Below are 14,899 nucleotides of genomic sequence, written 5' to 3'. Positions count from 1 at the left end.
CTAAGGCCAAATGTGCTAGGTCCAAATCGTTCTACACTCTTTGCTCCTCCCCAATGCCCCCTGGAACCTGCCGTATATATATATATTAAAATATAAAACCAAGTTTCATAAAATAATGCATCTAAGAGTCGAACAAATAAGGGCCAAATGAAATCATAGGGTAGCTACTCCACTAATCATTTATTTATGGTGCAAAACGCCTCGTCTAACACTACGATAAGTGCCTACCGTCAAACAAATATTACCTAGGACCGATCCATACGCCTCCTATCAAAATATAATATAATGAGCTCGAACCACACCGAGTTATCAAAAGGAGACGCCGTAGAACAAATCAAATACACCGCTACGGACGGTGCCACTCCATCGGTGTCACGATAACGCGCCTATGGGACCTCCATGGATAGGTTACCCTTACATGCATATCTTAAGAAACCATTTTGACCACTTATATATATATATAATAATATCGAATAAGTTTTTAAGAAACAAATGAATTTTTGGACAATTAGAATAGAAATATTGTAAGACATTTAAGTATAAACATAAAATCACATCTCTATCACTCCATAATATGCGACAGTATTATTTTCGTTCATCGAGGGACATATATGAGTGTACACATTGGGGAACACTCGTGCGAATCACCGCATCAAATGTGACACCCAAACGCAACTCTTTCGGGACTATTATCAAATTGGGTTTCAAGAGATGGTTTTGACACACTTAATATATATCAAAAATATTATAATTTTCGAATCAACAAATATATTCAAAGGTTAACAAACAAATATTTTTTTTTAAGAATATATCGAATCCCACACCAAATAACCCCGTCATCATCCTCTCTAAACTCTTTCAGTTTCCCTTCTTCCAAATTTTGAAACATAGCCCACAAGTCACCATCGTCCAATTGAGCTTCTTTTATCCTTGAAATTAAGTCAGACTCGAATTTTAGATTTGCTAACATCCCAGATGCTCCTCTTTTACTCAACCCCATATCAAGTCTTTCAAATTCACGAATGTGAGTGACCAAACAAGAGATGCTCCCAAATGTCTTTTGACTCAGTGCATCGGCAACAACATTCGCTTTCCCCGGATGGTATTGAATGTTCACATCATAATCTTTCAGTAACTCAAGCCATCTTCACTGCCATGCATGTAATGCATGTGCTATATTTTTTTTTATATCAATCGAGTACAGCCATGCATGTGCTGCTTACAAATGTTGTGCTATATCTGTTCAAACGACTTTTCATGGTGTAGATAGGGGGTTAGATAAAAAGAGGATATTATTGTATATTGGAAATGTTAAATGATAACTTTAAGGATTTTAATATTACTTATTGATTAAATTTAATTATTTGGGTAATTATGATATATTTAAATTTTAATAATGGCTTTTTTTGATATTTCAAAAATTAATTGGATAAATATGATATTTAGAAGTTTAGTAGTGGCATATATGAAATTTTTCATTTAAACATATATTTGTAGTATGATGTCAATGTGGTCAAATTGTGTTTAAAATATTTATGAAATTTATAAAAAGAAATATAAGCCATGTCCGTTTAACTCAAGAAATTGAGGTGAAAAGTTCTTAACTTAGACAATGAAAAAATTTTCAACAAGATATGGTTACATCAATTTCATATTACGATATAGCTTTAATTAAAGTTTTTAAGTTTAACCAACCGGAGTTAATTTATGATTTCCTAAAATGCAAATTGAACAGGTCAAAATTGGCTTGTACTTTAGACAGTCAGTTTAGCCAAGCAATAAGAACAGGTCAAACTTGGCTGCTTCACTTGTTTTTCATCTCTGAATTTTCAGAAACCTTGAACCAACAACCCAACCTTATATGAAAATGGACTAAAGGATATCACAACTTGAACCAATCCTTGTTGCACGCAGGCAAGTGCAACCTCCGATAGCAGTTCCCACTTTTAAGCAATATAGAACAAGTTATAGATTAATGGATTTTGTGACATTCACTAATGAACTCTCATTGAAAATGTGTTAATGTTATGCGCTTGGAAAGGTACCTATATCAAGTTCCATAGTACAGATTCACAATAATCTTTTCTATATATAAAACTAAAGTCTAATGCTAAAATTTAGCTAAAAAAAGACTTACTTGACACCTTTAAAACCCTTTCTTTCTTTCATTTATTTTAAAAGTTATTGATTATGATGTCATAATTAAATAAATGTATTTAGATATAAAAACAAACTAAACATTAGGTTGTTAGTTTCCACGAAATTATAGGCTTTGTGCAGTGATACAAATCATATCATGTTAATTATATTGTTTGTATAAATAACAAGACTAGTGATACATATTAATTTGTAGATTTCCATAAAACTACATTCTAAACTTATTTTATATGTCTTAGAAAAACTGATCTAAAATTCATGTCTTAGAAAAACTATTCATTCCACATCTCAAAGACTCACCTATAAATTTTATAATAAAAATACAACTATTTATGTACGTTAATAACAATGCACATAGTTGTCGTTAGCAAGACTTGTTAGATCAAATGGTTAATTGGTGCCCTCTTTGAGAGAACTGATAGAAGAAATATTAACTTGAAGACTTGGTATTGAATCTTGATTCCCCATGGTTTCGGTTATTTACCTCTTGAACGTGTGAGCATACATTTTATCACTTCTGAATAGCAAGAGTGCACGGGTTTCAAATTCTAACATACTGTCCACATTGGATGTTACTGTAGGGGTTCGAATTATTAACATCTAACACTTGTCATTTAAAGTTGAAGACTCGATTAATTACAACCCAAACAAAACAAAACAAAACTCATAAAAACACTCGGAATATTTTAAGTTATTGGTTGATCACTTTTTAAGTTTATAATAATCTATATCGCTTTCTATTTTAAACCTTTTGATTTGCGTCATATGTATTGAAATAAACTTAAATGGTATGCAATTATAAGTGTATGTGTAATCTATTTACACCATTTGCTTTGTTGTCAAGATTCTATATTTAACATTTGCATCACAAAACTATAATAAGTTATCTTTTTTTATAACTATAATAAGTTATCTTAATATTATCCGAGTACCCGGGTATTCACCCGGGTGCTTAAGCTATAATGAAATAAAACTAGATTGAACTAATTCCGGAAAAGGTTGGAATTTTCCGATGCTTTTCTCAAGTACCAACTTTAAAAGAACTAGATAATGTTGACCACCAAATCACAAACATTTCGCACAACCGCACTTTTTAGAAACAAAGACCAAAGGAAAAGAATCGAGTGACAAATTATGAGGTAAATCCACATCATTAGTAGAGAGATAATCCATATTTAAAAGAAACAAATAACAAGCAAGTGTAAAAGAAATGAAGATGCAATAAATAATTCATCATTAGCCTGCAGCCTTGCAATATTGCAGTCAAAATATCAAGTCAATATTTCGCTTTAACTAGTTCCCATACAATTCAACAAAACGAACATCTTTAGCTAAGCATACATAGAAAATAGTTTATGGAGACAAAAAGATAAAATGAAGGTATTATTTCTATCCAACAAATTCCTTCTACAACGACTCTAAATTGTGCTCTAAAAATCAACATAGCAAAAGTGCAAAAACAAGAAAGCATGCAATTGAGCATTGCTATGTACAAACTACAATGAGGCAAAAATAGTCTCATTGGTTGTCCTATTACCATTTAAGCAGCAGGTGGCCTAAGCTCGTGATCATGAGACGTATCACGCGTAGATTGTGGTAGATAATGCCACATTGGCATGTAACCATAGCCTGGAAAAATGGGCATCTTGGCTCCAGCCTGGTATGCAGCAGGATGCGGTGCCATATATCCAGATGGTGGAAGATTGTTGCTCAATGCTTTCACTTGCTGCTCCATTTTTGCTTTTTCGGCCTTTAGAGAAAGTTTTTCTTCACGAAGTTCGTTCTTTTCTGCCTGTAGGTTTTGCCAAGTCAAAAAAGAAGAATATTTACGAGCTTAGTGAAACATTAATGAACAAAATAAACCTTCAATGTTTTAATCTCTTCCATTAGTTTCTCGTTCATCTCTTTGCAATCTTGTGATTCAGTCTTTAGCTGATTCAGAGCTCTGATAGCATTTTCAAGTATTGCCAATTTATCAGTGGTGGCTGGCCGGTCAGGCTCCAAAGTAGAGCTCAATTCCAGAAATCTGTAAAAAAGAATTAGGACTATTTTGAAACAAATCATGAACTTGAACTATTTTATGAAAATGACTGATATGTGGATGCCTAATTGTTATACCTAAACATAGGGCTAAAAAGATGGTAGAGAGTAGAGACACATGACATGCTGAATTGGTAAAGTTGAAGAAAGAGAAAAATCACAAAACATGTGTCAGAAACAATTATTGATAGCACACTGATTGTCTAAATTATGAATACTAAGGTCTAATCATCTAAAATTTTTAGCAACTATTTTTCCTCATCTATGTTTCCCAACCACCTCAAGGCCTAAACTAGATAATAATGATAATGTGATAAAGAAAGACACTTTACAGAAATTTAACAAGAAAAGATCACCTCTCATTCAATTTTTCCCTCCTTTGCCTCTCGCGGCATGCTTTATTTTCAGACCTGCTGCATGTGTTACTGCGTCCTCTGTTACGTGATTAAACAAAACTAAACTATTTAGCAATGTTTGGTCATGGTAGCAGATAAAAATAAAAAGCTGAACTTTTAATCTTTTATACACAATAGGAACAAAAACCGACAACTGCAGCGGCAAGATAATTGGACTTCTGGGTCACACAAAGTAGTTACTTCTTTAACATTAAGTAAATCCAAAGTTCCAAACATGATCATTACTTCATTCTCTTCTTATCTAGTACACATGATATATATTTGGAGAAAGATGTTTGATTTTTACAAATATGAGACTTTAGGGGAGCTTTGTTTAACCATGTAGTATTACTGCATGTATGGGTCAAACTTATGACACTAAAAAGTACAAGCTGTAACAATGTTCAGTTCAAATAAAATGTGTCATACAGCCAAAGTTATCTAAATCAAGCCAAGAAAGTCTACAGTAAGTCACCATCCCCACACATGGGATCACAAGATATAGTTTCTCCACTTGCCTTTGGCAAGTTTTAAACTTGTGACCTTAAGCCTTCATCTGTGGGCCCAGGTAGTCACATGATGACGGTACCACTGGGGTTTCACCCATAGATCAGGGGTTCTAACTTCTAAATATAGAAGAGAAATACAACTTAGGGGAAGCATTGGGTGATTATTAAATTGTCTACAGAAAAAACAACTATGTTCTGGCATTTATAGAAGCTGTTGAACTAGATCTTCTATTTTATTTTTTTTGTCAAGAGTATTGGTCTCACATGCTTCTCATACATAAGTAGAGATAATAAGTTTTCTAACCAACATCCAGCAAATTTATCATTGTTCTATAGCAATAAGAAAATGATTCTGACCAATACTTCGTTTGCAACAAAACTAAACTTAAGATGCTTAGAAACCTAACTTAGACATATATCAAAAGATACAGCTTCATATGAGATTTAATCTAGGCTACTAAGCTTTATTTCATTACAAAAAAATTCGTACTTGTTAGTAGTACCATTTAAAAAAAAAAAATCTTTTCAAAAAGAGAACGAAAACTTATTAGAACAAATACTAACGTAAAGATCAGATAGGAAATTCAATAATACATTAATACCAAACAACAAGAGAGTTAACAAGTCCACCTAACTCAACCCATTAAACCAATTACCCAACCTTTAACACGTTATTAACGATTCACCCCTTTTAATCCACAATCCAATCGCCACCTTATAATCATTTACTTTCTCACCCTCATTTCACCCCCTTTACAAATCACAAAGTTCGCTAAAGATCCTTAATAATATTAAGTTATCAACAATCTTACTCAACCTTGTCTGTTTTTCGTATCAGCAATAAGGCTTTACGCTTCCACCAAACATGCTAAAGATCCTTAATAATATTAAGTTATCAACAATCTTACTCAACCTTGTCCGTTTTTCGTATCAGCAATAAGGCTTTACGCTTCCACCAAACATATATTCAACTTAAAAAAATAACGATACCTCTTTCGCGAACAAACTTTCTCCGCACACTCCTCCGTGGGTGCAAAGTTACCAAGTGAAGCATCAATTTGTCCTGTGCCACTGCATAAACAAACCAACTTCCTAATCACTCAAAACTGAACTTATCTCACTTTCATAATAATAAATAGGAAAATGATTATGCATAGGTATATATAACTTATAATTAATACGAGTATATTATTATATATATCAAATATTAACCCTAACTAACTAAATCCGTCTAAAACGCATTAACAACAACAATAACAATAATAATAATAATAATACATACATACAATATAGCAGATATCACCTACCAAATAAATCTAATGGAACAGAACTGATGTTTATAATAAAAAAATGATAATAATTAATAAAAATAGAAAATAATGATGATAATAATAGTAGATAAATAAATAAAAGTAACAATACCTGTTGTCTTGCCAATAAAGCTCGTTAGATACAACATCGTTAAAAATAATACTATTGTAATCAATCGGATCCCAGTTTGTAATCTCAAATGGATCCATTATTTTTTTGTTTCGATATAATCGCTACTCACAATTATTATTATTATCGTTATTAGAAACGAAACCCTAAATAGATATAGATAGATACAGTAATGTTTTTCCTGTTTTATTTAGAATTTAGATAGTCTTCGCTAGAAAATAAATTAAAAGTAATAATGAAATGATGTGGGTGGGTCGGGGGTTAGCTTAAAAAAAAATTGATTGATTGAGAAAAGAAGCGACTGATATCCGGGGCTCACATTGGGCGAATCATCCAATTGGGTTTTGTCACGTGGATTTATTTTGTTTTCGCCGCATATTTTATATTTTTATTTCTACTGGTCTACCATTAGTGGTCTATATTGGCTCACTGCCAAAAAGAAAAACGTTTTGCTATTATAAAAAACAATTCTTTTTTTTAAAGTTAAAATAAAATTACATATACATAGAATATGGATTATTTTTTTAATAAAAAGAATATGTGGTTGCTACAAATACGTACATAGTCCATTTACAAAATGAAGTTCATGAATTTGGAGTTTTAGTCTTGTTGGTCTTTGACACCTTTGGATTGGTGCAATGTTGAAAGTCTATTTACCTTGTGTCAAACTGTCAAAGTGACATGGTATTGCATCGTCATCACATATATGTGTGATTTACATTCCACCTTTGGAAAATCCTAGGAAATATTCCGTTAGAAGTTGTAAATCTATATAAATATTAAAACAATAGAAATTCTTTTTAAAACCTTTTTTAATTTAAAACTATTTTTAAAATTTGCCACATAGGATTTTATCCTATGTGTCATCTCTATAATTTTTTCCAATATTTATTTATTTATGCAATAAAAGATATTAAATATATATTGGTATGTAAAAAATAAAATTATGAAATTAATAAAATTGATTTTGTTTCTTAAAAACCAACATTAGTTTCATATATAGATTACATAATTGTGTCGACACATCACACCATTGTCATATTTTTTTGTAAAAGTTGGTTTTTGATTTCATCTTAAAATTTTGTTCGACTTTTAATATGAAAAGTAATTGGGTTGTTAAATTTTATGTGTTTTATACATCATTATATTTCTCAAAAAATTTATATGCTTTAATGTATTATTATATATTAGTTCATGTTCATTTTTATTCTTTTTACGTAGGTTATTTTTAAATAGCCGCACATCGTGCGGGTAAAAAACCTAGTATCATTATATTTGGTTAAAAAAGTTTGATTTACATTCCACCTTCTCACAATGCCATTCGCCTATAATGAATGATGATGGTGATATTTTTTTTTAACAGCAAATCCTATATCTAAATCTCTCAATAATAATAAAATAACCATCTAAATTCAATTTTAAAAAAGTAATAACCCTTAGATGAGAAGCAAGTTTGAATTTTAGGCCTTGGATTACTTTGCTTGCATCTACCTTTTTTACATTTCTTCCCTAAATTACTATATGTTAAATTATTAAATATTAAATACTTAAGCAATTCATGTTATATAAATAACACAACTAATAAATTTCTCGTATCAAATTATGAACTTTTTACAATTAGATGATATCAAAGTTTTACGTCCACATGTACCTTTAATATTATCCAAGATTTTATATGTTAATTTTTAGTAGATATAGTTGATAAGTTACCAATTAATCTTTGTAATTAGATGCTTGCACAATATACCGGCGGTGGTGTAGTGATGGCGGGGATGGGTGGGGCAACAATATGGACGGTGATGAGGGCGACGATGACGATGAATGTAAAAGTAATTGATGTTAAAAGTGGTATTCTACTTATTTTAAGTGTTGGGGGTCTATACCTTAAATTATTACATTAAGGGTACTATAGGTATGTTAGATAGATATGTTTAAATTAGTGAATAAAAGAGAAGGATATTTTTTGTTTTTCAAATATAGAAAGGGTGGTTTATATAAAATAATTGGAGATTGATCCCTGCTCATAGGTAGGTTGTGTTCCGGAAAAGGTTGTGTTACGAAGAGGTTATGATCAGAAGGAAACTGCATAGCGTGATATGGTAGAATGAGGGAGGGAAAATTAGTGTAGGGTTATCTAACCTAGGTTAGTTTTATTGAAGAAATATTAAATGACCTGGAAATCCCACATCAGTTTCCACGTATGTTAGTAAAAAAAGTTTGTAAAATATGAGTCATTCTAGCATTCCTCTTAAGAGATACACAACCTTTTTTTAATTTATTGATAAATAGATGTTTTAAAGTTTTACTAAACATTTTGAGTACCTTTATAATTTTTAATACTTCTAAATTTGTATGATTTTTATATGATTTTATCTTATGCCTTTTTATTTATTTATCCAATCTTAAGTGTTGTAAATTATTTTATTAAATATATTTTTGATAGACCATATACAACACACTGTTTATTATCTATATATCTTTTATTTCATAACACATCATATTTTTATATTCTTATTCGTTATATATATTTGTTGGCATTAACTTTTAACCCTTTTTATTTTATATATTATATATTATTATGTTCATTAATATTAATATCCTATAATGATAATTTACATAACTATATTTTTAGTTATAAGAAAGAAATTCATCAAAATTTGTAAATATCTTTCATAATTTTTATTCAAAATTTAAATTTAAAATTTATGTTAGATATAAGAAATTGACAAGAAAAAAAGTGCCTCATATTTAACACTTGTCTATGCTAATTTTTCAAAGTTGATAATAATTCTTCTAAAAGTATTATAAATGAACATGCACAATTTTAATAAAAAAAATAATAGATTATGAATTAATGTCAATTTGTATTTTAGATATTGTCTCTTGCATTACATTAGATGTTTGACAAATTTTTAAATTGAACTATCTCTTTTCTTTCTAAGAAAAGTATTAAAACTTCTTGCATTTATTATTATGTTTTTAATGGTGTTTAATGAATGCATATGTCATATAGGTTTTTATTTCACTTAGTTTATATATTCCACATTCTTTTTTAATATGGAAATGAGTAATAATTTGCATCTATATTTTACTATAAATATGGGTTTGAAATTAACTCAATGTAGTGTAATTTTTAAAATATCATCATCTTACTATTGAGTTGATTTTAATTTGTTTAGGTTAATTTATCATTGTCTTTTATCTATAGTTATGCATGTATAGTATTATAAAACATCAAAATGTCATTAATAATATATGGTCACCCGCGTATTACGCGGGTTAATAATCAAGTTAATTTATAAACTATTCTATAATAATGATGGTAATATACTCTTCTAAGCGTCATCCTAGTTAGAGCTGGCAATTTTCGACACGGACATGTTAGCACGACACGACACGACCTGTTTTTTTCGTGTTTCGTGTCTTAACAGGTCCGGGCCTGTTAAGACACGATATGACACGATAAGGAACGATAAGACAAGTAGTATATATATGGACATGTTAAAGACACGTTAAAGACCTGTTAAAAACATGTTAAAGACCTGTTAAAGACACGTTAAAGACCTGTTAAAGACACGTTAATGACACGTTAAGACACAATAAGACACGATAAGACACGTTAAGACACGATAAGATACGTTATCAGGTCCCTTAACAGGTCCCTTATCGTGTAACTTTTAACAAGTCTCTTAACAGGTTCCTTATCGGGTTAAAAATCGTGTCGTGTTTGGAAAAACTGACACGATTAGCTATCGTGTCGTGTTCGTGTGTAACCCTATCGTGTTCGTGTCTTATCATGTTCGTGTTTTATCGTGTCGTGTCGGACACGATATGCCAGCTCTAATCCTAGTCCACTTAAATGATAGTTAAAATTTGGAATTATAAAAAGGCCTATGGCCTCCACGTTACTTATAAATAGAGTTTAAAGAAAAACTTTAGAAGAATGTATCAGTGTTTTATAAATAAAAAAAACAAACATCAAACAATAAACTATATAACTTTTAATTTAAGTTACACATAGGTGTAGGTATTTCAAGATTTAGGTTTTAGATGTTTCAAACTTAACCTCTTATTATGCACTCTATATTGTTTGGATGCAAATTTGTAATAACACACAAATAGATTACCAGACAAGCGTGAAAAAGGATATCATAAAATTTACCACCTTTTAATGTGTAGTTACAAATTTACTTATATGATGAAGAGCTCTGTTTGGCCAGAAGTCCTTATGCAAACAGTTTCTTTACCTTTAGGTTGAGGCAAAATTGTCTACATCTTACCTCTCTCATATCTCATTTTAATAGGAATTGGATATCGTCATTGTTGATTCCTCTAAAGGAAGCATCTCAAAGTATTAAACCACAAGAAAATCCTAAGGGTGAAAAACGACATATTTGATATTTTTATTCCTTTAATCGATTAACTATACAGTATATCTATACCTATATCTATAACTACTAGCTTATAAAGTAAACTAAGTATTTTAGTTTTGTAATCACTATTTTTAGAGAATTAATCATTTCCCTCTACTAAAACGTATCATTATATAACTGATATTTTATCATGATATTACTGGAAATTATTTAAAAGAAAAATATATTACTGGAGATTATATGAAATCAGATTCTCCTCACGCAATTCACCCCCCTCTCTCTCGTCCGTCATCACCGCTGCACTTCACCGGTCTCTGCCGATGACTCCGTCTTCGTCGATGAAGCGGTTACAATCGCCGATGAATATCTCATCGCATATCGCAATCTGCTGCTGATTTCGAGATAATCGCCTCCGCCTCCGTCTCCGGCGATGAATCCTTCGTAATCGCAGATGTATTTGCAATCCGCTTCAGATTCTGCCAAAATTGTCTCCCTTTCATCTGGTAATTAAGTTTCTTCTGTTTCTACTCTTTTCATTCTGTTCGGTTTGAAGTTTTTAAGAGTGGAATAGTTTCATTGTTAAACTAATTAAGTGTTTATTTCGTCATAAAGAAGTCGTTACTATTGATTGTTCATACCGTTGTTGCTTAGCCGATATGTTTAGATGGATGAATTTGTTAAAAAGCTGAATTTTAAAGCTTGAAAGTATGGTTGCACGCCAACTGTTTGTGAAAATGTCTCTATGAACGTTACATCGAATTTTGCTTGTATACGTTCTGTTATCATTCATTACTTAATTGGATGAGTTTGCTAATTTGTGATACAATGGCTAGTTTGCAAGTCTGATTGTGTTGGCTCAGTAAGTGTTTACATAATTTCCGCGTAGAGATGTGGGGTGTGAATTAGTTGACGTTCATTCAGATCGATCGGATCTTGTAGAAATGGATGATAATCAGATGAGTTCTTTGATGTTCATGAATCTTTTGGTGACATTCAATTTGAAAATGTAAATTGAAAGGAAATTCATCTTTCTAGGAAGGTACCTTTAATCAACATCTTTATTCACTTTTTTCCGAGTTGATTTATATGCTAATTAAGTCAATTTGCATTTTGTCATTTCAAGATTACTGCTAGGAGCACAATGATGCAAACCATTGTTGTTGACTTGGTGAGATCAGATAAAAGGGAAGATGAACTTGCTTCCCGACTATGGAGCATTGTGCAGGTTGGCCTCCTGCTTTTGTTATACTTATCATTTACATTTCCTATGCTTATCATATTTCTAATTGAAACAAAGAGGTGGCTAGAAAAATGGGACAAGTGGTTTCGGTAACGAGTCTAAACGGGTCAGGCTGACTCCCAACACCTTTTTTTTTCACTTTCTTGTACTTTTTATATACTTGTATTTAATGTAAAAAGTTTGATCAAACAATCTGTATTATTAAAAGAATAATATTCTTTCTAGTGAAATAATGGAGTTAGCAAATTGTATGCACCTTTTTGGGTTGGTTAGCATTGCCATTAACTATGGACCTAATCTTCTTTCCATGATAACTTGATTCTTATAATGGAAAGACACTATTGAAGCCTATTATAAGCTTCCTGTCTTGGATAAACAGGTAAACTTTTTAAAAGGTTTGGTGCTCATATTTCTATTGTTTCTACTGAAGTTGTCAGTCATATTGATTCTATGTCGATTTGCTGCAGGCATTATATTTTTCACTTTTAGAGATGCTTATTTGTTTTGCTATGCTGCTCAGGTCAGTATGAAGGGAAACGTGATTTATCATGGGTTAGCTGGATTTACCAGGTTCGAATTACTTTGTTTATATACTCAACTTGTTCCAGCATTTAGTGATACAACCAACTTGTCATTTGTTCGAATCAGTTTGTTGGGAAAAAAAAGGTGGTTCTTGTAATTCTATTGAGTTATATACTTATTTATAAAGTTTAACAAAAAACTGGACAAGAAGTATTTGGTCCATCCAAACCAGCTTGACCCCTTTGGTCTGGTATCAAAAGAAAACCAAAATGAATCTTTGTAGGCTTACTTCAATGAGTTATATATAATCATATTAAAATTTAAAAAGGTATCAGAATAGAACACCTCTAAGTTGAAGCTCATAAGCCATATGGATCTGAAATTCTTTGCAGACGTACTTCAATGCACCCGATGGCGATTAGCCATTGGCGCTGGACATGAACAAGGGATCGAGTTTAGGCCGAAGGCAACTTCAGAATGGGGAAGAAGGGGAGCTCGAGATGACCATGATGGAGGTGAAAGGAGGAAATTCGAAGGGTGGTATGATCGTTCAAGGGATTGAGATTAGGCCAAAGGCAAGTTAGATGATAAATCTTCTATTGACAATAAGTGTGATGCTTTTAGTTTTGTACGTAAGAATCGATGTTTTATACAAATTATCTTCTGTTCTATTTCATCAATTAGCAGAGCACATGTTTATTTGCAACTTTCTTTATATGATCTGTTTTTTACATATTTGCTTTGAATCTTTGATAGATTTATCAATGGTTGGTAAGAATATATTATTTGGATTGTGTATATATATTATATATATATATATATATATTTCTTATTATAAAGAAATCTATAGCAACATGTAAATATAGTGATACGAATAGCAACATAAATAGTGATGTGAGTCAGAATTAGCGACGTAGGTAGCAAATATGGTTGCATATGTCACTAAAAATAGCGGCATAAATGGGAATAAGGTTTTTGGTGTTGTGAAATTTGTGACATGGTGTGCTAGGTTGCTAGTTCTGTTGTCTCTAGTAGTAGCAACACAGGTTGGGACGTGTATGGCAACACGTTAAAAAATAGCGACGTCTTTAGTGGCATAGCCAAGTATGACGCAAAAAAAATTTGAGACGCACGTGGCAACATAACTTTTCACATCGCAAAAATCTGTGACATACATTAATATGTTTCAAATTCCGTCTCCAACAATAGCGACATGGTATTAGATGTCACTAAATTTGCAACTCTTTTATAGCGACAATTAACTAAATATCACGAAACATGTCACTAGAAGAAAAAATGTCGCCAAACTCGTCTCTAAATATGTCTCTAAATTGCCAATTTTTTGTAGTGCTTATAAAGCAAACTAGGTATTTTATTTTTGTAATTTGTTAATCTCTTAAAACATTTATAGCATACATTTTTTATTTACTAAATTACATTCATTAACTCCTTAAATCACATAAATTATTTTACATAAATCATCTATCTTACTCGCCTCCATTGTCACTACAAGTCCCAACCGCCACCACCTACACGGCGTCGCCTACACTGCTGCATTGCGCGGACATTCATCTAATTTTATTAATACATAACTACCTTTAAAATTCAATGGAGGAATAGTAAAGTTTTGCCTTTTCAAACATTTTATTTTGGTCCATAAAACTCTTTGGCAATTTCAACTTTCATTACAAAAAATTTCTTTTTTTTTCTAATTTATATCGCTTATCTCGTATGATAACTCACATAAGTTTCCTGTTTTCGTCATATTTGGAAGGGTGAATAATTTGTATAAATTGTTCACCCATTTAAGTCGATAAGTGATAATACTTTGTGTATAAAATCAGCTTTAACTTTAGTATTAGGTCAAATTGAATTACTTTACATTGTAGTTCTTAACTCCATATTACTAAACTTAAATATATATTGTTCAATTGTGACTGCATAAATATCTTCGTGCATCAATAATTTACCAAACACAAAAGTTTTTTTTTTTTTTATTTTAATTTTGCCCCCATTGTAATTTACATAAGTCCTTGTTTTCAATATTTAGAACTCTTATAATCATAAAGCTAGATTATTTTCCCGCGTAATATGCGAGATAAATATATTCAACTTTTATAATAACATAAAAGAAATATTTTAACGTGTACCCATAAGACATATATTTAAGAAAATTAAATGAACTTAATTTTTTTTTAAATTAAATTTTTTTTAATAATCATT

The 14,899-nt window shown here is 31.1% G+C and overlaps 1 protein-coding gene and 1 long non-coding RNA gene across 4 annotated transcripts; one reads left to right on the top strand and one right to left on the bottom strand.

Moving 5' to 3' along the window:
- Positions 1 to 3,465: 3,465 nt before the first annotated feature.
- Positions 3,466 to 6,753, bottom strand: LOC122599721 (transcription factor bHLH104-like). Its single transcript, XM_043772273.1, has 5 exons — positions 6,524 to 6,753; positions 6,092 to 6,172; positions 4,554 to 4,631; positions 4,021 to 4,183; positions 3,466 to 3,949 (listed from the first exon to the last, which is right to left on the bottom strand). The coding sequence occupies exons 1-5, from the start codon at positions 6,619 to 6,621 to the stop codon at positions 3,698 to 3,700; spliced, it is 672 nt and encodes a 223-aa protein (XP_043628208.1). The 5' UTR covers positions 6,622 to 6,753; the 3' UTR covers positions 3,466 to 3,697.
- Positions 6,754 to 11,123: 4,370 nt separating this feature from the next.
- On the top strand, positions 11,124 to 13,411 carry LOC122599191. Of its 3 annotated transcripts, none has more exons than XR_006323881.1 (5): positions 11,124 to 11,417; positions 11,748 to 11,953; positions 12,038 to 12,139; positions 12,675 to 12,724; positions 13,069 to 13,411. It is a non-coding gene; the product is annotated as an uncharacterized LOC122599191 (long non-coding RNA). The 3 variants fall into 3 exon arrangements; XR_006323882.1 differs by having other exon boundaries at positions 11,125 to 11,417; positions 11,801 to 11,953; XR_006323880.1 differs by lacking the exon at positions 11,124 to 11,417 and having other exon boundaries at positions 11,446 to 11,953.
- The last annotated feature ends 1,488 nt before the right edge of the window (positions 13,412 to 14,899 follow it).

Source organism: Erigeron canadensis, chromosome 5, assembly GCF_010389155.1.
Source record: "Erigeron canadensis isolate Cc75 chromosome 5, C_canadensis_v1, whole genome shotgun sequence".
NCBI lineage: Eukaryota > Viridiplantae > Streptophyta > Magnoliopsida > Asterales > Asteraceae > Erigeron > Erigeron canadensis.
The sequence above is the reverse complement of the archived record's forward strand: the minus strand, read 5'-3'. Positions and strand labels throughout refer to the sequence as shown.

Coding starts and splice junctions, on each gene's coding strand:
- LOC122599721 (XM_043772273.1), bottom strand. CDS start 6,621: ATGGATCCATTTGAGATTACAAACTGGGATCCGATTGATTACAATAGT. Junction 4,632..6,091: donor AAAGTTTGTTCGCGAAAGAG/GTATCGTTATTT, acceptor ATCACGTAACAG/AGGACGCAGTAACACATGCA. Junction 4,184..4,553: donor AGGGAAAAATTGAATGAGAG/GTGATCTTTTCT, acceptor TCTTTTTTACAG/ATTTCTGGAATTGAGCTCTA.